The 26,586-nt window shown below is 39.4% G+C and overlaps 1 protein-coding gene across 4 annotated transcripts in view; it reads right to left on the minus strand.

Moving 5' to 3' along the window:
* Positions 1-7,330: 7,330 nt before the first annotated feature.
* The window catches only part of LOC124606653 (pre-mRNA-splicing factor SLU7), a 74,144-nt gene continuing 54,888 nt past the window's right edge, over positions 7,331-26,586 (minus strand). For all 4 annotated transcript variants that reach the window (XM_047138659.1, XM_047138667.1, XM_047138675.1 and 1 more), the window contains exons 10-11: positions 18,076-18,216; positions 7,331-7,663 (exon numbers count right to left, since the gene is read on the minus strand). In XM_047138659.1, coding sequence (XP_046994615.1) covers positions 7,487-7,663; positions 18,076-18,216 — 318 coding nt within the window. In that variant the 3' untranslated portion in view covers positions 7,331-7,486. The remainder of the gene's footprint in view (positions 7,664-18,075; positions 18,217-26,586) is intronic.

The following is a 26,586-nucleotide window of genomic DNA, read 5'->3' on the forward strand; positions in this document are numbered from 1 at the left end:
GCTGGCTTTGCTAACATGTTTTCGAATAGAGCCAAATAGGCCCTTTAAGAATACTATTAGTTGTTCCTCTTGTCCGTCCCCGGTAGCTGAGTGGTCAGCGTGACAGAATGTCAATCCTAAGGGCCCGGGTTTGATTCCCGGCTGGGTGTTGTGTCCTAATCAGCATCATTTCATCCTCATCGATGCACAAGTCGCCGAAGTGGCGTCAAATCGAAAAACTTGCACCCAGCGAACGGTCTACCCAACGGGAGGCCCTAGTCACATGACATTTATTTATTTAGTTGTTCCTCCAAAAGTTTATAATTAGTACAGAATTTATATTTGTTTACAAGTCAACAATAGAATTTAAGAAATAATTACGGATTTCACCCTGTAACAAAAGGTACTAACTAGGCATAGTCAAAATAAATTAGAAAATCAATTACATACATAAAACTAAGCACAAAATTAGACCTGGTGTTATATTCTTTAAAACTGGGGGCCAACTTTTCTTTTTCATGAAAATACAGATTATACTCATGTATGTTAATGGTAATTAGTTCAAAAATGAATTTTAAGGAGGTAGATGGCAAAACGATGGGAAGTAAAAATATCCCAGCTTGCTTTGTCACAAGATCAGGCTATGTTCTTTGGGTTTAAGGTCCGCAATATGTCATTAGTACTCCCAAAGGAATATTTGAAGGTTTAGAGAAAAAGTCAACATAAGCTATTCAGAGTGAAAACAACTAAGAATTTATTATCTGAGTATAATGACTTCAAAAACTCAAATTCAAAGAACTCCAAAGCTATCATGCCCCAGGTGGTACACTGGATACAAACAACAGAAACTTCTTGGCTGTTATGTTTGGATGTTTCTCTCTAAGCCACACATTACATCCAAACCTGAAAACTAAGATATACTTGGAGATAATTATATAACTGCTGACATGCAGAGAAAATTCCCAAAGAATTGAAGTTAAAAATCTAATCACCATGTGTGTATGGCCACGTCATTACCTGGATGACGTGCCAAGAGAAGACTGAATATGTTGATTGCTGGGGATTGGTGTAGGAGGGAAGGGGGTACCCAAATGTTCAAACATGGGCCACAATCCAACAGCACTGGAAGCTGCAAGTTCTGTAAGTGTGATATCGAATTTTGTAATCGGTTAAAAGCTATTCTTGTATTCTTCTTGAGAATTGGGTATAATTAAAGGGGCTCAGCTTGTATTAAGTTCTGAATACTGTGTGGCTAGTACTGGGTCCAGAGTCTGAAATCAGTGGTCCATTTGAAAATAAATCTGAGAAACAAACTTTTTAACTTGGCTTAAGGGGCTCCGGAACGCCCTATACTTGCAATGTTAAAATAACGCTTATAAATTACACCTTTCCTCACAAAGTATTTGAGGTAGGAAGTTGAACTTTTTACAGATTAATTATTGGAATATGGGCTACAACTTAACACAGGGATTTTACAAAATTTAATTCAGTTATTAAAGATGATTTTTTTTCAATTGTAATGAAAATTCACAACATTTTTTTGCAATTTTTTATTTATATATTCAAAAATATACAGTTTTTTGGAAAAAGGGCTGTGTTAAATTATGCAGAAGGTACCGTGTAACATTTACCGAAAGTTTGAAACAAATATGTTGGGAAGATCCTTAGAAAACATGTAATTAGTATGAGAAAATAAAAGTTTTGGGAATCGAGCGACAAAGATTGGATTAACTTTTTAGTGCATTCCAGGTCCATAGTATGGATTATCTCCATCCTCTGCAAACTCCTCCTCCAGCTTCATCTTGTTCCTCCTCCTGTTTACTCTTGCTTGTATTTCTAGACTCTTTACAGCCCTGTCTGCAGCCCGAAGGCGTTCCTTGTCTAAAGCAAGCATCGCTCGTTGTTGTGTTCGTAGATTTTGCTACCATTTTCTTCAGTTGCAGTTACTGTAACACTGTTCCAAAAGGTGGTCATGTATGAAAACTTATCACATTTCAGTTGTATTTCACTAGCAAGTCCTACGTGCTTTATTATGGAGAGTTCCAGACCAACTTCACTACAATGAATACATCTTACACAGTTTGAAAAAATTCCTTTGAGACCCGACATATCAAATATTTCATTCACATCCGATTCGCCCATAAAACATTCATAGTTTTCACTCATTGAACCAAGCTTCTTCTGTGAAGTATTTTCTTTCCCACTTTGACTGCTATGGGCAGGTGTACTTGAGAGGTTAGGTTCACTCACTTGGTTACCGTCTTTATTGTTTACAGTAATAACACATACCTTTGGCTTTTCAACATTTCTCCTTTTCTTAAAAGCCTTCAGAGGATTTCTAATAACTTTACTTTTACTCATTATTATACTTCAACAAAACAGAGACTCAAGAAACAGAATTAATTACGAATATTTTAGAGATAACGACAGAGTAAATAAACATGAAATAATCGACAATCACACCAGAGATATATATATTGAACAATCACAGGTTAGCCACAACACATACTTTATCTCACATCACTAAAATGTACCTGATGAACACGGACGTTAATAATAACACCATTTGACAGCAGTTTAACAGCGCCACAGTGGGTCACGCCCATGTAGAACACATTTCAAAAAAAATTTAAAAATAGTTGTAGTCTTCAGAATTGAATAAATTATATATCTATTAAAAGGTAATAGTCTGCAGATCCAGAAAACGCAAAAAAGTAAAAATTGAACTTTTCATGATTTTGAGCCTTTCCGGAGCCCCTTAAAAGCATCACAAACCGTGCCCATTGATAGCTACATTGATGCAATTGCATGCTTTGTAAGTTCTTGGCGTTCATGTTTCGTCACTATACACTGAGGTGACAAAAGTCATGGCATACCACCTAAGGTCACAAGTGCTGGACTTCTTTCTGCCCCGCATAGCGCAGCAATGTCACGTGGCATAGTGTAGTGCTTCGAGAATTTCTGCGTAAATTCTAGAACAGCTTGGCCTTCCTCCGCCTCGAACTCACGATATTTTAAATAAAAGTGAGAGAGAGAGACAAATCCGACCTACTGCGCACTGCGTGTGCGCATGTCTGAAAAACAGTCATGAGCAAAGTGTGGGCACGGTGGTCAACAAGTACCTGCTGTATGATCCATAGAGTTTCAGCGTGTTTGTAGAGAAGAGCCTGTGCTATTCTTTCCTGGTTTAGTGACTGTGATGATTATTAAGAACAAATGAGATTAGACTTTTAAGTAATTCATGTGTTGGACTTGCTAGAACTAAGACAAGTTCATATTTTCTGGTGGTTATTAAACCAACCCTGTTGTAAATGTATCCTAATAGTATTTAATGTTTGATGACTTGGCTGCCTCGCATGAGTATGAATATTTACGAGAAGTGGTGAATTTTTGAAATATACTATGACTGAACTAAAAGTATCCTTAGAGTACCAAATTATTTCAAGAGTAGAGAGAGTGCTTCTGATAAATTCCCTTAACCAGCGTTATTCTTCGGAGAAGTAGTTTTTGGAGATTGACGTGGCCGGCTATCCAGAGAAGATCGGCTGTGCTACAAAGTAAGTCAACCTATGGGGGAGAGGTGGGAAGTTTGCAAACCAGCTCCACATCGCTTCTTGTCCTCTAAAGCATTAGAGTAGGTTCCACAAGTCGTTGGAAGCCCTTGCAGATATATTGAACCATGCTGCCTCTATAGCCACCCAAAATTGCGAAAGGGTTGTCGGTGCGGGATTTTGTGCTTGAACTGTCCCAGATTGGGCAATGTGGGTGGCCAAATCATTCACTCAAACTGTTTGGGATGTTCTTCAAACCAATCATGAACAACTGTGACCTGGTGCATTGTCATCCATAAAAATTCCCTCGTTCTTTGGGAAAATGAAATCCATGAATGGCTACAGATGATCTCCAAGGACCTGAACATAGCCATTTCCAGCCAATGATAGACTGAGTTCTTTGGTCCGTGAACCTATTTCATGTATTCACAGCTCACACCATTATGGAGTCACCACCGGGTTGCATAGTGCCTTGTTGACAATTTGGGTCCAGGCTTTGTGGGGTCTGCACGACATTTGAACCTTACCATTAGCTCTTACCAAATGAGGTTTCTAAGCAGTTTTCACAAAATTATGTAAAGGACTTATTGTTAATCACCATATAATCATCTAATCAGGCCATGGTTTTCAGTTGTCTAGGGTCCAACCAATATGGTCACTAGCCCAGGAAAGATGCTGCAGGTGGTGATGTGCTGTTAGCAAAGGCACTTGCATTGGTCATTTGCTGCCATAGCCCTTTAATACCAAATTTTGTTGCACTGTCCTAATGCACACATTCATCGTATGTCCTACATAGATTTCGGCAGCTATTTCATGTTGTGTTCCTTGTCTGTTGGCACTGACAACTCTATGCAAATGCTGCTGCTCTCGATCTTCAAGTGAAGATTGTTGGTCACTGCTTTGTCTGTGGTAAGAGGTAACGCCTGAAATTTGGTGCTCTCGGCACATGCTTGATACTGTGGAGCTTGGGATATTGAATTCCCAAACAATTTACGAAATGGAATGTCTCAAGCGTCTAGCTCCAACTACTATTCAGTGTTCATAGTCTGTTAACTTCCTTTGCGCACCCATAATCACAACTGACATTTTTTCACATGAATCATGATCACCTGAGTACAAATGACAGACCTGCCAATGCACTTTCCTTTTAATACTTTGTGTATGTGATACCATAATTTGTGTATGCGCATATTGCTATCCCATGGTTTAAATCTATATAGCAGATTAACAACTGTTGGTCTGGTACACCAGCCAGAGTGAGGTTTCTAAGCAGTTTTGACAAAATTATGCAAAGGACTTATTGCTAATCACCATATAAATATGTTGAGTTGCAGCCAGACACAACAAAGAGACTGCTGTACTTTAGAGCTTTAGGCCAAAAGGCATCCTAAACTAGAGGGGGAAAAAAAACCACACACACGTATCTCTATCTACTGAAGCTGGCCAGACACTGTTTGGCAACAGGAAAACCACGAAAACCAAAAGTTTATATACCTTCTTGTTTCCACTGAAACTGTATCAAACACCAATTACTCAAAGATAATGAAACCCAACTGACTTAGCTTATATTACGCCTTCTGTTTTCATTACAGATAACAGGTTCCGAAACTGGATTTTGCTTTCATTTGAATGCTAAAGTTATCATCTTAATAATTCTATATGAAACTGTATTCCAAAACAGAAAAACCTTAGTGTTCTCTGGGAAAATAATCTGAGAGCCTTTCCTTTGATATGTTTGGCTATCTGCTCCTACAATACAGACATTATTCAGCACGAACACTTTATTTGAACTTCTCATTAATTTCTTGTAAATTTCCCTTGAAACTGTCTAAATAGCAGTGAAAACAATATCAAAATCTCTACAGTAGTTCCTTACATTAACCCAAACAGCAGTAGGTGACAATTTTATATAGTGATGCAAAAGAAGTGTTTACAAACTGACATGGCACATTGGGCATACAGTGAAGATGAGTAATTATGTAGGAACCAGGGGACGCAAACGCCACCAGAGGGCATACGGTCACATGTGGGCTGTCATAATCGGAAACTGTGCCATACATCCTCCCAGACCAATTTGTGATAATCGCATGTATCTTGTATTCCTAAGAGAGGTTCTGAATGATGTTCTTTTATCTATTCGTCACTCCATTCAATTTCAGCACGACAAAGCACCTTTGCATTTCAGCAGGCAAGTGAGGACACACCCGCAGGCAGCGTTTCCTGTCCGCTGGACTGGTTTGCCAGTTAACAATCAGTTAACAACCAATTTTTTTCCTGTTTGGGTATCTGAAGGGCCTTGTATATGAAACACTTAGTGTGCAAGCTTGATGTGACAGCACAATATCTTCAAGGACACGCCAGGTATCTTTTTGAGAGGGTGTGTCGTTCAATGCATCTGGACAAAGCTTTGAGCATCTCCTGTAGTGGGCATCCATTTGTAGCATGTGAGTAATAACAGCAACACCATTTAGTGGCTCCAGATAGCCTTTGCAATGCCTTGTTCCCATGAGATTGATTTGTCATGTTTCTGTAAACATTTTTTAAAATCATTCTGTACATGTATAGATAACCAGTAGATAGATATGTGGTTAATAATGCCAATGTTATATAACTTAAGCACACTAACGATTTATCATATTAAACAGACTGATAACAAGAATACTCCAATTTCCACTTTTTGTTTATTAGCTATTTTTCCCCTTGCAGACAAGACAAAGGATGGAAAGAAATAGAATCTCAAAAACAACTTGTTCCTTCCTCCTTCCACTGCTCCTTCAGTTAAAATTTTACTAGCAACTTTTCTTGTAATGCGCCCAGCCAATAAAATGGCTACACAAATTAATATGCATTACATAAACAAGTTGTTTATAAGCCTATTCATCAAACCAAAATGTTTCCTGTCAATGCATAGCATATAAAGCATTGTTTCTTTTGCACTGTTGTGAGACAGTGAACTTTAAACAGAAAGATGTCTTTGTCTGCGATGTGTAGAAAACTGATGAAATAAGTGTAACGTTAATCCATTCAATAGTCAGAGAATACTGAGAGCCAGTTAACTAAATATTTGTAGATATTTATTTTAAAAAATAGAATGCTAATTGTGAAGGGGGAAGGGGGGTTGCAAATCTATTCCGCGTGGGCCACAAGTTTGATCTTTTTGGATTACATGTCCTGCACTCATTTTGTAGTATGAAAACTGCAAATGGCTCTGAGCACTATGGGACTTAACATCCGAGGTCATCAGTCCCCAAAACTTAGAACTAACTAACCTAAGGACGTCCATGCCTGAGGCAGGATTTGAACCTGCGACTATAGCAGTCTCTCAGCTCCAGAACTGCTCGGCCACCGTGGCCAGCACGAAAACTGCAAATTAACATGCTTGGTTACTTAATTTATCCAGTCGTCAGTCTCCCTATCCCATTTACACTCATGGAAACAGAAATACAAATTCTGTTATGTGGACTGAAATATCACCATTAAAATTTCAACGTAAATATTTTTATTTCACAGTAACAATAAGTGATTTTCTCTACCAAGGTATAGGGAATCTTTAAAAAAAAATTCATTATTTGTAAGAAATTGGATACCGACTGACAGGCTTTCCAACCTAAAAGTTAAACAATAAAAAAAAATTCTACATTAAAATTTGGACAAGACTATATGTGGATCAAGAGGGGAAGTGCAAGTAGGTTTCACCTTTTGTCTCATTGTCACCATATTTGGCAGCAATATGATGAAGAATACTAGTATATTTCAAATTCCTCAAAAATAACTGAAATGGGAATAAAATATTAGTTAACTACAGAGCAGAAATATATTTACAAGAAACTTATTTTACAGTTGTGCATTACACTACTGTGTGATCAGTTCTTATACAAAATACAGAGCAATTACTGTGAAAAATAAATATTTTATAGGTAATATATGCATGTATAGATAGAAAAGCCCAAGTTCTTTCACTTCATAAACTGAGTCATAGGATCCTCATCTCTTCTCTTTTTCATGTAATATGCCTCTATTTCTTCTTCAGTTGGTTTCTTCACTTCAAACATGCTATTGTACGGCCGTTTCCTTTCATCCATTGACAAAATGCGCTCAGCTTCTTGCTGGTTAAGATCTTCTTGCTGCAAGGCCTGTAAAGCACATTAAAATTAATAAAACTACAATTTGAAACAATGTACTGGTCTCTACACAAAGCTAACATTTTTGTGACTACTGAAGTCACAAATACAGAAGAGATGTTATTGAGCAGTGAACACACAGTGCGTAATGGGGCGATCACTTTGTTGTAGAAATAATTCAAAAGCCAAGATCGCTTAACTAATGTTTACTGGATAATCACTAAAGGTGCCATCATCGGATGTTATTGAAACACACTCAAAGAGAAAAATTGTGAGACAATAGAATACTCACTAAAATATTTGTGGTTAATGAGACACTTTAGACTCTTTTCTTACGTCTTCAATGAGTGGTGTAAATGTTCTGTTCTTTAAAAATCTTCAATGGAGCTTCAGTTCATAGAAGTTATTTTACAAAAACTTTGTTTTAATACACTAGAAGTTGATCTTTCATCTATTTCTGACTGCAAAGCAGTGCTGAAGACTGTCCAATTATGTAAGTATGTTTACAATATATGAAATTCCAAAATAGAAACGAACAAAAATGTGAATAGAGAAACAATCACCTGTAACTCAATCATTAACATGTAGTATATGGAATAATAAACAGCAGAGGGATGTTACTACTTTCTTAACTATTGCCAGGGCCAGGAAAATTTCATATAACTGATAATGTGAAAAAATAAAGCAAAATCTGTGATTTCAAGTTACTTACAAAACTGGCAGTTTTTATGAAATGTAGCATTTTTTCTTGTTCTGTGTAAAAAATTATGTAAAGCTGAGGGCAGTAGTTAACACTTTCCACACTAAGCCCGTACGTTACTTTGTTTCCCTAGTATTTGTAATACAAAAACGTATGCTGTACATTTATCGAATTGAACTGGCGGCAAGAATAGTTCATTTACTTTCAGACAGAGGTCACTACGAGTCTGCAGATTGAGCATAGGTAACACACAATCGGTTTTCACAGGCACAATCACACAATTTCCACTCTGGGTGTAGAGCACTTTGTGTGTTTGTGTTGTGCAAGGAGCAGGGATGTTTTTGATGTTTCTTCTGGATCAAAGGAAGAAAACTACGATGTAGATATTTATTATGAACCTTCAGACATATTTTCTGAAACTTCCAACAGTTCAGCCACAGATATATAACATTGTTACTAAATAACATGCATGTTACTACACTCCTGGAAATTGAAATAAGAACACCGTGAATTCATTGTCCCAGGAAGGGGAAACTTTATTGACACATTCCTGGGGTCAGATACATCACATGATCACACTGACAGAACCACAGGCACATAGACATAGGCAACAGAGCATGCACAATGTCGGCACTAGTACAGTGTATATCCACCTTTCGCAGCAATGCAGGCTGCTATTCTCCCATGGAGACGATCGTAGAGATGCTGGATGTAGTCTTGTGGAACGGCTTGCCATGCCATTTCCACCTGGCGCCTCAGCTGGACCAGCGTTCGTGCTGGACGTGCAGACCGCGTGAGACGACTCTTCATGCAGTCCCAAACATGCTCAATGGGGGACAGATCCGGAGATCTTGCTGGCCAGGGTAGTTGACTTACACCTTCTAGAGCACGTTGGGTGGCACGGGATACATGCGGACGTGCATTGTCCTGTTGGAACAGCAAGTTCCCTTGCCGGTCTAGGAATGGTAGAACGATGGGTTCGATGACGGTTTGGATGTACCGTGCACTATTCAGTGTCCCCTCGACGATCACCAGTGGTGTACGGACAGTGTAGGAGATCGCTCCCCACACCATGATGCCGGGTGTTGGCCCTGTGTGCCTCGGTCGTATGCAGTCCTGATTGTGGCGCTCACCTGCACGGCGCCAAACACGCATACGACCATCATTGGCACCAAGGCAGAAGCGACTCTCATCGCTGAAGACGACACGTCTCCATTCGTCCCTCCATTCACGCCTGTCGCGACACCACTGGAGGCGGGCTGCACGATGTTGGTGCGTGAGCGGAAGACGGCCTAACGGTGTGCGGGACCGTAGCCCAGCTTCATGGAGACGGTTGCGAATGGTCCTCGCCGATACCCCAGGAGCAACAGTGTCCCTAATTTGCTGGGAAGTGGCGGTGCGGTCCCCTACGGCACTGCGTAGGATCCTACGGTCTTGGCGTGCATCCATGCGTCGCTGCGGTCCGGTCCCAGGTCGACGGGCACGTGCACCTTCCGCCGACCACTGGCGACAACATCGATGTACTGTGGAGACCTCACGCCCCACGTGTTGAGCAATTCGGCGGTATGTCCACCCAGCCTCCCGCATGCCCACTATACGCCCTCGCTCAAAGTCCGTCAACTGCACATACGGTTCACGTCCACGCTGTCGCGGCATGCTAACAGTGTTAAAGACTGCGATGGAGCTCCGTATGCCACGGCAAACTGGCTGACACTGACGGCGGCGGTGCACAAATGCTGTGCAGCTAGCGCCATTCGACGGCCAACACCGCGGTTCCTGGTGTGTCCGCTGTGCCGTGCGTGTGATCATTGCTTGTACAGCCCTCTCGCAGTGTCCAGAGCAAGTATGGTGGGTCTGACACACCGGTGTCAATGTGTTCTTTTTTCCATTTCCAGGAGTGTATAAAAGCGAATATTGACTCAAAATTTTTGGATATTTCATAGCGGTTCATATGTGTACTTATTTATTTATGGACAGATGAAGATGAGGGTTCAAGTACTGCTGCTTATCCTGATACATCACAAAACATGATCCCTGATGTGAGCAACTGGTCAAGAGTTGACAACCAGCCTGTTTTACCAGTGTTCAATAGTGCTACTGATGTAACTTTGAAAGCAGATGAAAATTTTAGTGAATCTGAATGCTTATCTCAGTGTTTTTCCAACAATGAGTGGTAAAAACAGGTGTGCAGGATTAAAAATTTGTGAAATGACTAAGAAGTCTACGAAAGGTGATCAACAGAAAAAATAACATGAGTACATGTTTTTCTCTATTATTTTGCGTATGAGCAGTGAAGTTGCCAAAAATACGTGATTATTGGTCGGAGGATACATTAATAAATACTTCATGGAAATGAGTAGAGAGATTTACTTCAATTTTGTGTAAGGTACATTTAATGACAACACAAAATTCATAAAACTGGGTCAGCCAAAATATGATCCACTGCACAAAATTAGTCCTTTCTTCAGTTCTTTTGACACAAAGTGTAAGAATGACTTCAAACCACACGGGAACACCTCAATTCATGAAGGAATATGTCCTTCAGAGGCAGAATAGGATCAGAGTATATATGAAAAGCAAACCAAATAAATATGGAATCATTTATAGACTGTGTAACTTAACAACATGTTATGCTTTGAACAGTTATATTTACACAGGTAACTCAAACAATGTACACAATTTTATCTTCAGTAATTGGGACGGGCTGTGTGGAGATTATTTTGGCAAAGCACACTGTGTTTATATGGATAGGTTCTACATAAGCCCTGCTGTATTGGACTACCAGTGGCAGAATGAAACCTTCGGTGTACGTAGGAAGGGTCTACTTTATGAAAGGAAGACTGTGAAGCTCGGGCAGGGGGAAATGATGTTTCGGAGTAAGGAATATTCACTTGTGGTAAAATAGAAATAAACCAGTCATGTGTGTACTGTCTTTCAACCTAACATTGAGCAACTTTAACTGTTACTAGTACCAGAAACAAATAGAGAGGCATAAAGCAGATGTTGTAATAGACTACAACATTCTTGAAACTGGAGTAGACAGGGTTGACCAGCTATCAAACTATTATCCTTTCTGTTACAAGACACTGAAATGGTGAAAAAATATTTTCTTTAACCTATTTCTTTTAGCAGTAGCCAAGAAAGCAGTAGTGTCAAACTTTTAACATAAATGGCTTACTATCTTTATACTTTCTTCATGACTTCTATAAAAAGCCCATGAAATTGCTTGAAAAGTGTCAGTCCGCGGGAACAAAACATGTCTAAATGGCTCAGTGTAGAAATTGCTACTTGAATGCTGAAGTTCAATTTTGATTTTTTTCTCACTTATGACAATTTCATATAATCTTAAAATAATGGTTAATTTCTTGGTTGATGCACTATGCCTTTAAGTGTGACATCAAACAAGTTACATTCAAGTAACAGTTTTAATCATTGAGGTGACATTTCCCAACACTTAATCAACATGGCATTCTATACCATGCAATTTAACGTAGGTCCTGCCTATGCAACAGATCATGCAGTCACCACAAACTTTATTGACAAAATAGTAAAAATAATACTAAATCAATATTTAAACAAATATTCTCAGTATTTTGTTTTACTGCCAGAAACACCCTTGCATGTCAGATGTCCATTGCTGTTTGTTTTGTTTTGCTTTAGGGCACAAAAAACAACTGGGGTCATACATGACCAAATCAAAACTATAGCACATGAACACAGTGAGGAGTTAAATGGCTACACGTCAGTCCCAATTGACAGAATAGAAGCCAACTAAATACAGGCATGTGGAAAAAGGGCTAAAAAAGACACATACAGAAACGGAGGTACAAAACTAAAACGGCCTTTGCCACATTGCTTTGGCGGATAAAAAGTAAAACACGGTTGACAGCCCATGCGTCATTCGCTAAAACAGCTGATAAATTAGACGGTAAACCCTGGAACAAAAATGGTTAAAAAAAAAAAAAAAAAAAAAATGTTGATTTACATGTTTGTGAAGTTTTTACATGTTTGTGAAGTTAAGTGTTATATTGGATGATTTTCATGTTAATACTTACATACCATGAGAGTACATAGTTCAATTAATGCACCACATTAAAGATCTCTCCAAACCATACCAATTTTGGTATGATTTGCTGCAGAACAGTATCAGGAACTCTGACATTTCTGGATAAAGCACTACTTGTGTTCCCAAGTTATAAGTGAAGGCTGCTTCATTATTCTACATCTACATCTGCACTCTGCAGACCACTGTAAAGTATATGGCAAATGTAAGTATATGGCAAATGTACTTCACATTATATCAGTTATTAGGGCTTTTTCCTCATTCCATTCACCAATGGAGCACAGCCAGAATGACTGCTTAAATACCTCAGTGCCTGCTGTAATTAGACTAATCTTGTCTCGCTATCCTTATTCAAGTGATAAGTGGAGGGTTGTAGTATACTCCTAGATTCATCACTAAGATTGGTTTTGAATACTTTCTAAGTTGGCTTTTATCAGATAGAGTGGAAATGATTTTCTGGTGATTAAACCAGTAAGCCTTTAAGAAGCATGAAGGCATACATACTCCAGCAATAGTTGAACAAAACACAAAAACCCACTGGGTTACAACTTCAAAATAGGCTAACAACTCTTATGGCCACATGTCAATGTTTGCCCTATGCCGACATTCTTGATTGACCAAGATGGCCCCCTTCCGATTCACTTTCTGCTGCACGGGACACCAGTGAATGCCCAGCGTCACTCGCAAACCTTGACCACCCTTCGTCAAGTGATCAAATCAAAACAACCAAGCAATCTCACCCGTGGGGTCATTCTGCTCCACGACAATGCACAGCCTCACACAGCCAACACAGTCGTGGCACTAATGTAGAAATTCAAATGGGAGGTTCTTGGCCATCCTCCATACCGTCCGGAGCTCTCCCCCTGTGATTATGTTATTTTTGGTCCCTTTAAAAATGCTCTGAGGGTCAAGCGACTCACCTTGGACGACGACGTCCAGCTGAACGTGCGGAACTGGCTAATATTACAGCCCCGGGAATTTTCTGAAACAGCCACTCACCACCTCGTGCCACAGTGCGACAAGTGTCTCAACTGCCAGGGTCAATAATTCTAACATACTGGAACTGGTTTCTGTAATTATACCTCTTTCTTCTTGAACGCCCCTTATAGTATCAGATGTGAAACATGTTCTGAAGGGATACAAATCCCTTTAGTGCTTACAAGGAGAGGCCCTCAGTGGTGGGATCAATTTTTTGAAACCATTTATACAGCCATGTAGGTTAAGGTCCCAGGAATCACACCATGCAGCCATTGAGCATGATGGACCCTTGTTTGTGAGTAATTGATGAAAGAAGTTCAAAATTTTGCACGATGTTCTACAGCTTAAAACAAAGGAATGTTACACAGGCTGGTATTAAATTTTTTATTTGCTCTTATTTTTCTGCCTATCATTGTTTTTCCACTTGGAATCCTTGTTCATGTGATTTTAATTATTTTTATGTATTAACTTCGAATTCATTTCTTTCTTTTTATAATCTGATATTTTTGTCCATGTTTTGCATTCATTAGTTATATTTACAATTTCTTCTTTAGCTTAAATCTTCATCTGCATTACCATATTTACTCGAATCTAAGCCGCACTTTTTTCCAGTTTTTGTAATCCAAAAAACCGCCTGCGGCTTGGAATCGAGTGCAGAGAAAGTGGAAGTTCTGAAAAACGTTGGTAGGTGCCGCCACATCTAACTTCTGCCATCGAATATATGTAGCGCTACACAGGCATGCTTTGCAGGTACAAAGATAAATACTGGCGCCAAAACTTCTGTGTCATAAAAAAAAAAGGTGGAAGACGAGCTTTTTTCTCCACCCCGAATTTCAACCACTGCATTTTCATACATTATCCAACGAAGTAAATACAAATTCCGTATTGTTTATCTTCGAATGTAGCAGCTTTCCAATGTACTACGAAAATCCGACTGGCAAGACTGTTTGTGATGTTTGTCAATATGGCCAATTCTATGTTCTGAATTTTTTCCTACCTGTGAGAAGAGATGATTGCTAATGGGAACTTTCATGAATTGTGAATCACATGCAGTATTCTCTTCACCATAAAAATAATACGAATATAAACATTTTGCCATGTGTTATTTTGTGTTTGCTGCTATCTCATTTAAATCCTGTCTGCCTAATAAACTATGAAACTAGAGTGAGACAACAGCAAACGCGGAAGAATACACATATCATGTCATGTTTATATTCGTATTATTCTTATGCCTAATAGTGATACAGTCAGAAATGAAGCACGGCAATTGACTAGATTTTAAAATCTGAGATGACTATAATTTCTGTGCAGAAAGTAATGTACTAAAGAGGCGCCTGCAAAGATTTTCAAACGGAGAAAATTTTTCGATAAACTCTCGTTCAGAATATCTCCTATCAGAAGCAGTTTATTATTTGGTTCTTGTTGATCATTATCAATGAAAGCAGCAGTGTAAATAACAACAAATAGCAGTCTCTTGCCATTGTTTCGCTACTGAGACAATTCCTTTTTTTTTTATTGTAAGCGGCGGTAGCACGCACAAAAGCAAACCATGCCGCGAGCGGCGACAGGTCGTAAACACTCATTATCAGAATGCGACAAACAATGCATGACACAGTACACTGTACAGTAATGCATTTTCAGCTTAGAGTGACGTATGTAAACACCTATAACAAAGAGAATGGCGTTTATCAGATCAAAGAAAAATAAGCAATCAATTCAAACCAGACGAAGCACGTGAAAAACGAAGGGTTCCAGTATAAATACGGACAGAGCACCTGACGCATAGCAATGGCTACCTGGTAAAGCTTAAGGCTCGAACCAAACTACTGTAGCTGTATCGTCATTCATTCGACCTAAATTGTGTCTCATATTACAATGGACCAACTTTGTTTCGATTTGGAGGTGCGGCCTAAAACTTTTCTCTCCCCTCGAATTTCGAGTCTCAAATTTCAGGTGCGGCTGAGATTCGGGAAAATTTTTTTTCCTTTATTTCAACTCTCATTTTTCAGGTGCGGCTTAGATTCGAGTGCGGCCTAGATTCGAGTAAATACGGTATTTCATCTACAGTGCAATAAGATTTCTGTTTTAAATGTTTGTATGATGTTTATTATAAAAATAAAAAAATTACATCTCTTAACAAAAATACATTTGACACCACTACACGGTCAATATAAAGAGACTTTAACTGTTTTTTTAACCTACAGATGGGCGTTTTCAAATGTCTGAATATTGTAACAGATAGATAAAAACAAATTTGCATGCACAAAGATTCCAAGTGGAAGAGAATGACAGGAAGAAAAAGAGAGCAGTTGAAATAGTTAACACAGTGATCAAAATGACGTGAAAAAGGAATAAAAATGAAAAATTTCATTGAAACCAATTAATTGAACAAAAATAAGTCATTTTGATAAAGATTTAAAAATGCAAAATTTCAAAGCACTTGGCATGACTCGAACCACAATCTTTTCCATGTGAGCACTGTACTTTAATCATTTCAACACTACACAACCAGTCTGTGTAACATTATTTTTCTAAAGCTCTAGAGAATCACATAAAATTCCAAAATATTTTTCCTGGATTACTCGCAAATGTTGCCGCCCCCCCCCCTCCCCCCCCCCCCAAGTACGATACCTGGGACTTTAATCTACATCACCGTATAGGTAGTTTCAAATAGTCAATCGCACCACTAGGGATATCTCCTTGTCACTGGGAAAGCAATTTTCCATGTTAGCGGATACGTGTACACTGCCCCATATGGTGTTGTGCTGAAGGCCATTTGTATTCTGCGTTAAAATCTAGACCCCAGGTGGCTGTTTCCACACCACAGTGGATTGATAGCAGAAGAGTTCTCAGAAGAGAACTCTTAAGTTATGTCAATGCTTTCATTTGAAAAACTATCAACTGTGTGTGGATAGTTTTACTTTATTTGATTAGATTCAATGGATTTAATATGAACAATTTCATATTTAATAAAGTAAATAAATGTGATTTGCAAAGCAAATAAATATAATTAATTGATGGTTACATTTTCAACAAAAAACAGTGAAGTAGACAAAAACAGGAACTCACAATTCTTCAAAAATAAACCGTCAAACTAGTATCGAAATTGGGAAAAATAAAACCATTTTTTCCTGTCCTAGCAATAGGTATTCCTCTTATTTACAAAGACACACAAATAGATCTACCTATGGTTACAGAAAACCATACGAAACAATCTTAAGCTTCCAAACCTAATTTCAAACAATGTTTGCAGGTTTAAAAATTTGTGAAGGAAGTTATTTTTTTTCCCCTTCAATTCTTGCAGTAAACACAGATATCCATTTTTTAAATTTTTTTGAACAAACATCTTTAGTATTTCAGTTGCCACTCATGTAAATTGTAGGCTGGAACTAACACCCAAGTCATTTGATAAAGTATTGGCTACAGGCACTAAATAAGTAATCTATGTGCTACTGCTGATTTTCACCTGACAGTCCTACAACAAGACATAATGCAAACAACACTTCCCTAACCTCAATAGACCACTATGTTCTGTTATAACCCATGGAACTGGGTTAAAATGGTTTTGAATTATTGTGTACAATGCACGAAATCCAATCTCTTTGGGAAGTGCTTCTTGTCCTACTACATGGAAAATTAATGACTAACACATTCTGATTTCTAAACCACACAATTAGATAATCTAATACCTTCTACATCCACTAGAAAGCAGCACTTGTTGTCACTAAGCTAAAGGTGATTCCTTCAAAGTTGTGTTCAAAAGTTTCTTCATGTTCTCAGAAAAATACTTAAAAAGAAAAGCTATGAACCAATATGGTACATTGGAGAAATATTCAATAAGCTGTTCCAAGATCCTGCAAAGACAGTCTCCAATTACCTGTTTCACAGACACTCAAAGACAGTGAGCCCATTCCATCAGTGGTTTTCAGCACTAATTACAGAAAAAAGGGTGACGACAAAAGAAATGTTTGTAATGTATGCAGTTAGAAATTTAATTGCCTGCAATTCTCACTTTCATTAAGGTAAGTAAAAAAGATCATAAAAAGGCAAATTAATACTATTCACAGTTCAACCCATTATTTCATTCCCTTTATTGGTAATCATCCACAGAGGTATTTCCCTGCCAAACATGTAGGTCAGGATAAAGTTCTTATGTAGGATGGGCCTTTAGGATCCCTACCTCAAATTGGCAGCACAAGCTGCTCAAGCACAACTTGTGGTCCAATTGGTGGCTCCAACCTCACTCCATCTTCCCTCCATGTCTAGGCATTGCAATGGCCATCCCACACAGCTTGTCTCAAATAAAATAACTTTCTAATTGACAATATTCTTTTGGTATTTCCCCTAGTCTCACCAGGTATATTGCAGTTTGTTGGTTGAATTTATACACACACTCTAACAATCGAATATGAAAGCTTGAGAGAGAGAGAGAGAGAAAGAGAGAGAGAATATGTTTTTAAGATCAAGTGAATGGGCTCTTCTTGCAAAAGATGGAAGACTAATTTGAGTCTCATTAGCTTCAAATTGAAAGAACACATTAGCAGTGGCTAGAAATTAAATTATTTTATATATTTCTTTGTTACTGTCAATGCATTACTCACTATTTCTCAATTAGAACATAAAAGATTAGCAAGAAATCCCAGGCCTGTCCAATCTTACCTAAAAATAACTAAAAGCACTCACCATTTTCAGTTTATCTTCTGGAGAATCTTTCTTTCCTTTCCTCTTCTTTTCTAAGTGCTTCTTCTTCTTCTCCTTCTTTTTCTTCTTTTTATTTTGTTTTTTCTTTTTTTCTGTTTCTTCACTATCTTTATCAGAGTGATCCTGAAAAGAATGATTAATGAATGTAAAACGTATGGAGAGAGCGAGAGCTGTTTACTAAAATGTCAAATGAAATGCACGAGAGTATATTTGTGTGCACAATAAAGATAGGGCAAAATGAAGTTGAAATTTTTCAGAGGCAGAGGCATGTCTGTGTTTTGATTTTATGACATCTTGAATTTTCAGTCTTACGGCATCAGGCAGCAGTATGTCCCGTGTACAGCATTTACATTATTCACAAATAGAGAACTTGACTACAGGAATATTTGCTTTGGTGTATATTGATTGCCATTAACTGTCAAATTTATTCCTTTATGAAAATATTAATGTGTACTGGGTCAATGTTTGTACCTGGTGTGGAGGTGGAAAATTTAGACCTTTAACTCTAGAGCCTACAATTCCTGGATTGCTACCAAAGTGACATCTATCAACAAAACAGCCAACCAGCTTAATGACAGAGTACAAATATTGTGTCACTAATCACATAGCAACAAATGATCAAGAGAGAGACTACTGATTAATGATTTAGGAGTAAATGAGACAATGCAGTGAATATTGGAGGCATTGAGTTGTCAACAAGCATGCAAAAAATAAGAAAAATTTGCTTGTTTTTGGATAAATCCTTCAAGGAGCTATAGTCCACATATTCATTCATACACACATACATACGTGCCTCCACCCCCCCCCCCCCCCCCCCCCACACACACACACACACACACACACACACACACACACACACACACACACACACACACACACACGCTCATTAAAGGATATTTTTGCTTCCCTTGTTCCTTGATGATATTCATTTTATAGGTTACTCAAAAAACTTTTGACTTGCACAGTGGATTACACCACCCCTGTATGAAATTGAGAATAAATGGTTATAAATTGCCTTATGAAACTGGAATTAAAGTTCCCCTCTTCAGCCCAGTCAATGAAGACCAAAAAGTATCAGCTGGGTGAAAAAAATTTGTGTAGTCGCAAACTTTTGTACAGTGGGAGGGGAGTGGGGTGTCACACAACATACTAAAAATCCTGACCACTGAAGTGAGAGTGTGGGTGAGGGGCATGTAAAGATTTTTTTTTTTGGATTTCTTTAATATTTCAAAAACTGCAGCAGATAGTGAAGATGTTTCCCATTACAAAATTAGACTACATTAAATTTCCTACTAAAAGGATCCTATTCATTTTTCCTCTAGGACTAAGTTTCCACACTGCAGGCAATCGAAAAAAATTATTAAAATTGAGTTTTAATGGTATAAAACTGTTTGTTGTCATATGAAGTGGGTTACGGACAAATATTTAACGTGTGTACCACATCTAAGTGAGTAGAACCAAATTAAGGGACAAATTGCGTTATTGGGGTTTAACAGGGTTAAAGGCTAGATGGAGGCCAGAAGTGCGAGGGAAGGCAGGTCGTCAGAGTGTGGTCATGCACTTCCCACCTTCACACGACTGCAGAATGAAGACTGAGCAGCCAATTCCCCATTTTGTCTAATGCACTATTTCACACAAAGCAACTACAGATTGTTTCACAAAGTTATATGAACTCTTGAGCAGCTCATTTTACGAATCACTGGCGACACAGTATGTTGGCATATGCGGGGATGTTTACTTTTCACAGTGTGTTAACACTACATGGAATACAGATATGAATTTTTCATAATTCTAATGCAAGAAACATTTATGAACAGAATCTTTGTAAATCTTTGCACACTTTTCTACACTGCTACAGGGGAAACTGCCTGTTAGTCGTTCTGTACAGCAATTGACGCATTCTTCCAGGAAAGGGGATTTCCTCCACCAGAGTGCTGCTAGCTTTTCAGTTTAGAGACAAACATATCCCCATTATTTCCTGCCCAGTTCTCTTCCCACAAATCCACAGTATATTTTGCATGGTGGATGTCAATAGGTCCGATGGAACAGAATTGATCGTACGTCTATCTCTAACAGTAATCTGCTGTAATACATTATTTGATTTTTGTTCGGCCTCTTCAGGTGGGAGAACAGAGGCTGGGGTGATGTATTTGATACCCTCACACTACAAAAAATATTGCAGCCAATGAAAGCAGAGTCAATGAAATACATACTGACAGTACATTACACATGCGGCAGGGCCTTCAGTGAGGTAGATAGTTCACTGCTCTTGATATTGAGGTTTTTTATGTAATAGTTCATATAACAACTACAAATAAATACTCAAACTGAAAACAACTCCACTACACAGACACGAGCCCTTTGAACTTATTTTCTTTAATCGCATGAGAGAACCAGAGAGGAAATGCTTAGGAGGTATTGAAAAGCGAGCAGCACTCATAATGGGGTAAGTTGCCTTTCTTGGAAAAATCCTGCAACTGCAGCACAGGGTGACTAACAATCAATTTCCCTCTCGCATTATAGAACAGTGTGCAGAGATTTACATAGACTCCGTCCACATGCGTTTCCCGTGTTAATATTATTAGCAATTCTTATCTGTAATCCATGCACACACTTTATGGAAAATAAACAACCTCAGTCATGTCTGCATGCTGTGTTGCTGGTGATTCATAAGGTGGGCTGCAGAAGGGTTGGTTTAACTATGTGAAACTGTCTGCAGTTGCTTTTTATGACAATGTGGCAGAGACAGCTAAGAACTGCCTGCTCATTCTTCATTTTGCAGATGTATGAAGGAGGGATGGCCACAATCTAGCAACCTAATTTCCCTCGCTCTTCTGACATCCGCCCCCGACTTTCCATGCTGTAACATCTCTACAACACAATTTATTCTTTTATATTGTTCTATTCAACTCATATGTGGTACAAACACTAAATATTTGTTCTGAACCCTTTTTATTTGAAAAGATATTCTAATTGTTACTATCAAAACCCTACTTTTAATAATCCGCAAATTTCCCAATCCTCTTTAATGTGAAACGACTACTAGCCCAGAAAAAAAATGAATAGGACCATTTTTGTAGTAAATTCAATGTAGTTTAATTTTCAACTGGGAAACATCATCACAAGATGCCACGGTTTTTGAGACGGTCAAGAAAAATGCAAAAAAAGTTACCTGTAAACTGCCCCGCCCGCCTGCCTGCCTGCTGCCCCCCCCCCCCCCCCCCCCAATACACACACCACTGTCACCACACCAGTAAGGATTTTTATTATGTTGTTTATGACACTCCCACCAACCACCACACACAAATTTTCTACTACACGAATATTTTCCTCCAAGGCACAAGGCATATCAGTAAAAAGATCTGCAAGAAGCTTAAAATAAAATAACCACTATTACTTTGCACATAATAAGATATCAGAAGTTTGGATAACATAATTTAAATTTGTTGAAAAAACCAGAAGTTGTTGAGAGTTTCAGTGGGAACTTTAGGCAATGGTTGACTACAGCAGGGGAAAGGAATGCAGTAGAAGACAAATCAGTAGTTTTACGAGATGAAATAGGGAAGGCAGCAGAGGAAAAATAGATAAAACGGCAAGGCCTAGTACAAATCCTCGGATAACATAAGATAATGAATTTAACTGATGAAAGGAGAAAATATAAAATTGCAGGAAATGAACCACGTGAAAGGGAATATAAACATATAAAAAATGATATAAATATAATAGAGGGAAACATTCCACGTGGGAAAAATATATCTAAAAACAAAGATGATGTGACTTACCAAACGAAAGCACTGGCAGGTTGATAGACACACAAACATACACACAAAATTCAAGCTTTTGCAGCCAACGGTTGCTTCATCAGGAAAGAGGGAAGGAGAGGGAAAGACGAAAGGATGTGGGTTTTAAGGGAGAGGGTAAGGAGTCATTCCAATCCCGGGAGCAGAAAGACTTACCTTAGGGGGAAAAAAGGACAGGTATACACTCGCGCGCGCGCACACACACACATATCCATCCGCACATTTACAGACACAAGCAGACATTTGTAAAGGCAAAGAGTTTGGGCAGAGATGTCAGTCGAGGCGGAAGTAAAGAGGCAAAGATGTTGTTGAAAGACAGGTGAGGTACGAGTGGTGGCAACTTGAAATTAGCGGAGGTTGAGGCCTGGTGGATAACGAGAAGAGAGGATATACTGAAGGGCAAGTTCTGACAGGTTGGTGTTAGTGGGAAGTATCCAGATAACCCGGACGGTGTAACACTGTGCCAAGATGTGCTGGCCGTGCACCAAGGCATGTTTAGCCACAGGGTGATCCTCATTACCAACAAACACTGTCTGCCTGTGTCCATTCATGCAAATGGACAGTTTGTTGCTGGTCCTTCCCACACAGAAAGCTTCACAGTGTAGGCAGGTCAGTTGGCAAATCACGTGGGTGCTTTCACACGTGGCTCTGCCTTTGATCGTGTACACCTTCCGGGTTACAGGACTGGAGTAGGTGGTGGTGGGAGGGTGCATGGGACAGGTTTTACACCGGGGGCGGTTACAAGGGTAGGAGCCAGAGGGTAAGGAAGGTGGTTTGGGGATTTCATAGGGATGAACTAACAGGTTACGAAGGTTAGGTGGACAGCGGAAAGACACTCTTGGTGGAGTGGGGAGGATTTCATGAAGGATGGATCTCATTTCGGGGCAGGATTTGAGGATGTCGCATCCCTATGAGAGCCACATTCAGAGTCTGATACAGTCCCAGAAAGTATCCTGTCACAAGTGGGGCACTTTTGTGGTTCTTCTGTGGGAGGTTCTGGGTTTGAGCGGATGAGAAAGTGGCGCTGGTTATTTGCTTCTGTACCAGGTCGGGAGGGTAGTTGCGGGATGCGAAAGCTGTTTTCAGTATGTTGGTGTAATGGTTCAGGGATTCCGGACTGGAGCAGATTCATTTGCCACGAAGACCTAGGCTGAAGGGAAGGGACCGTTTGATGTGGAATGGGTGGCAGCTGTCATAATGGAGGTACTGTTGCTTGTTGGTGGGTTTGATGTGGACGGACGTGTCAAGCTGGCCATTGGACAGATGGAGGTCAACGTCAAGGGAAGTGGCATGGGATTTGGGAGTAGGATCAGGTGAATCTGATGGAACCAAAGGAGTTGAGGTTGGAGAGGAAATTCTGGAGTTCTTCTTCACTGAGTCCAGATCATGAAGATGTCATCAATAAATCTGTACCAAACTTTGGGTTGGCAGGCCTGTGTAACCAAGAAGGCTTCCTCTAAGCGACCCATAAATACGTTGGTGTACGAGGGGGCCATCCTGGTACCCATGGCTGTTCCCTTTAATTGTTGGTATGTCTGGCCTTCGAAAGTGAAGAAGTTGTGGGTCAGGATGAAGCTGGCTAAGGTAATGAGGAAAGAGGTTTTAGGTAGGGTGGCAGGTGATCGGCATGCTCCATCGCAATGCCCAGGGCCTCGCTGCGATGGAGCACTTCACCTGTCATTCAACAACATCTTTGCCTCTGTACTTCCGCCTCGCCTGACATCTCTGCCCAAACTCTTTGCCTTTACAAATGTCTGCTTGTGTCTCTGTATGTGCGGATGGATATGTGTGAGTGCGAGCGCAAGTGAGTGTATACCTGTCCTTTTTCCCCCCCTAAGGTAAGTCTTTCCACTCCCGGGATTGGAATGACTCCTTACCCTCTCCCTTAAAACCCACATCCTTTCGTCTTTCCCTCTCCTTCCCTCTTTCCTGATGAAGCAACTGTTGGTTGCGAAAGCTTGAATTTTGTGTGTATGTTTGTGCTTGTGTGTCTATCAACCTGCCAGCACTTTTGTTTGGTAAGTCACATCATCTTTGTTTTTAGACATATAAAAAATGAGATTGACGGGAAATGCAAAATGGTTAAACAGAAACACCTAGAGGACAAATTTAACAACTTAGAAGCAAATTTCACTACTGAAAAGAAAGGTACCGTCTACAGGAAAACTAGAGAGGTCTTTGGAGAAAAGAGAAGCAGCTGCGTTAATATCAAGAGCTTAGATTGGAAACCTGTACTAAGGAAAGAAGGGAAAAGTAGAAGGAGCAGACAGAGGGCCTACACAAGGGAGATAAAATTGAAGGCAATATTACAGAAATGGAAGAGGACATAGATGAAGATGAAATGGAGACATATGATACAGTGAAAAGAATTTGACAGAGCACTGAAGGACTTAAGTCAAAACAAGACCCTTGGAGTAGATGACATTCCGTCAGAACTACTGGTAGCCTTTGGAGAACCAGCCATGACAAAAGTCTTCCACCTGGTGTGCAAGATGTATGAGATAGACAAGATACCCTCAGACTTCAAGAAGAATGTAATAATTCCAATTCCAATGAAAGCAGTTGCTGACAGGTGTGAAAATTACTGAACTATCAGTTTAATAACTCGTGGTTGTGAAAAACTTAACATGAATTCTTTACAAAGAAGAATGGAAAAAGTGGTTCAAGCTGTCCTCAGTGAAGATCTGTTTGGGTTTTGGAGAAATTTAGGAATACGCGAGGCAATGCAGATCCAATGACTTTCTTACAAGGGAACCTCCCCATCGCACCCCCCCCCCCCCCCCCCCCTCAGATTTAGTTATAAGTTGGCACAGTGGATAGGCCTTGAAAAACTGAACACAGATCAATCGAGGAAACAGGAAGAAGTTGTGTGGAACTATGAAAAAAATAAGCAAAATATACAAACTGAGTAGTCCGTGCGCAAGATAGGCAACATAAAGGATAGTGTAGGATCAAGAGCGCAGTGGTCCCGTAGTTAACGTGAGCAGCTGCGGAACGAGAGGTCCTTGGTTCAAGTCTTCCCTTGACTGAAAATTTTACTTTCTTTATTTTCGCAAAGTTATGATCTGTCCGTTTGTTCATTGACGTCTCTGTTCACTGTAATAAGTTTAGTGTCTGTGTTTTGCAACCGCACCACAAAACCGTGCGATTAGTAGACGAAAGGACGTGCCTCTCCAATGGGAACCGAAAACATTTGATCGCAAGGTCATAGGTCAACAGATTCCTCCACAGGAAAACAAGTCTGATATGTTCTATACAACACTGGTGACGGCATGTGCGTCACATGACAGGAATATGTTGTCGACCCACCTAACTTGTACACTTGGCGAATGGGTAAAAAGATTCTTCTACCTTGCCCGATTTAGGTTTTCTTGTGGATGTGATAATCACTCCCAAAAAAGTGATGAAAACATAAGAATTTGTCACATAAACTGCAACAAATGAATGCAACAGTTTCACAGTCGCACAGTTTTGCCTGTGCTCTGTCAAAACATGTTTTTAACGTTTTTGCGCTGTAGTCGACTGAAGTCGTGTGTTTCAATGTTTATTTAGGTGTAGCGTCCCCATACTACGGCACAGTTACCTCGCATTGGACTGATGGACAGACAGATAATAATTGTATGAAAATAAAAAATTAAACTTTCTACTCGAGGGAAGACTTGCATCAAGGACCTTTCGTTCCGTAGCTGCTCACGCTAACCACAGGACCACGGCGCTCCTGAACTCACACTATCCTTGATGTTGCCTATCTTGCGCATGGACTACTCAGTTTGTATATTTTCCTTATTTTTTTCATAGTTCCACACAACTTCTCCCTGTTTTCTCGATTGATGTGTGTTCAGTTTTTCAAGGCCTATCCACTGTGCCAACTTGTAACTAAATCTGAAGGGGGTGCGATGGGGAGGTTCCCTTGTTAGAAATGTGAAGCTATGTTTATAGCATTTGTAGACTTAGAGAAAGCTTTTGACAGTGATGACTGGAGCACAGTCTGAAATTCTGAAGGTAGCAGGAGTAAAATACAAGGAGGGAAAGACTACTTTCAACTTGTACACAGACTACACGGCAGTTAGAGTTGAGGGGCATGAAAGGGATGTAGTGTTTGAAAAGGGAATGAGACAGGATTGTAGTAGATCCCCGATGTTATTCAAACTGTATACTGAGCAAGCAGTAAAGGAAACCAAAGCAAATTTGAAGTAGAAATGAAGACAACACAATACTCTCAATTTTTATCAGTACACCACATTGAAGTGTGTCAGTCTTTCAAATTTGCCACCAAACTTTATTAGAGCCTGTGTCTTCAACATAAAGATATATTACGCTTTATCAATTAACGAGGTAATCTGTAATGGGCTATACAATTTTTAAATTAACAGTACTTGCTATTTCTGGACTATCAGAATAAAAATACCTGTAGCAAATTGATAAAACAGGCCAATGTCACAACATTATTTGTTGCTACTGTTCTGTTTACAGTTCCAAATGTGAGCAAAATAAAATTCCACGACTTCTTTACATAGTAGCATCTGGCTATTTCTTGGGTTGCAGTATTACCCAAGATTTGTTGCCCAAAATGGCAGTAATGTGCAGGGCTACCTACTATAGTCTGCAACACAACAATGTCTAGAAATAACAGACCTCATATCAGGTTTTCGGGTGTAAAATGGTGGTTATATCCAATCGACATACTGTAACT

The sequence above is a fragment of the Schistocerca americana genome, chromosome 1 (genome assembly GCF_021461395.2).
Source record: "Schistocerca americana isolate TAMUIC-IGC-003095 chromosome 1, iqSchAmer2.1, whole genome shotgun sequence".
Classification (NCBI taxonomy): Eukaryota; Metazoa; Arthropoda; class Insecta; order Orthoptera; family Acrididae; genus Schistocerca; species Schistocerca americana.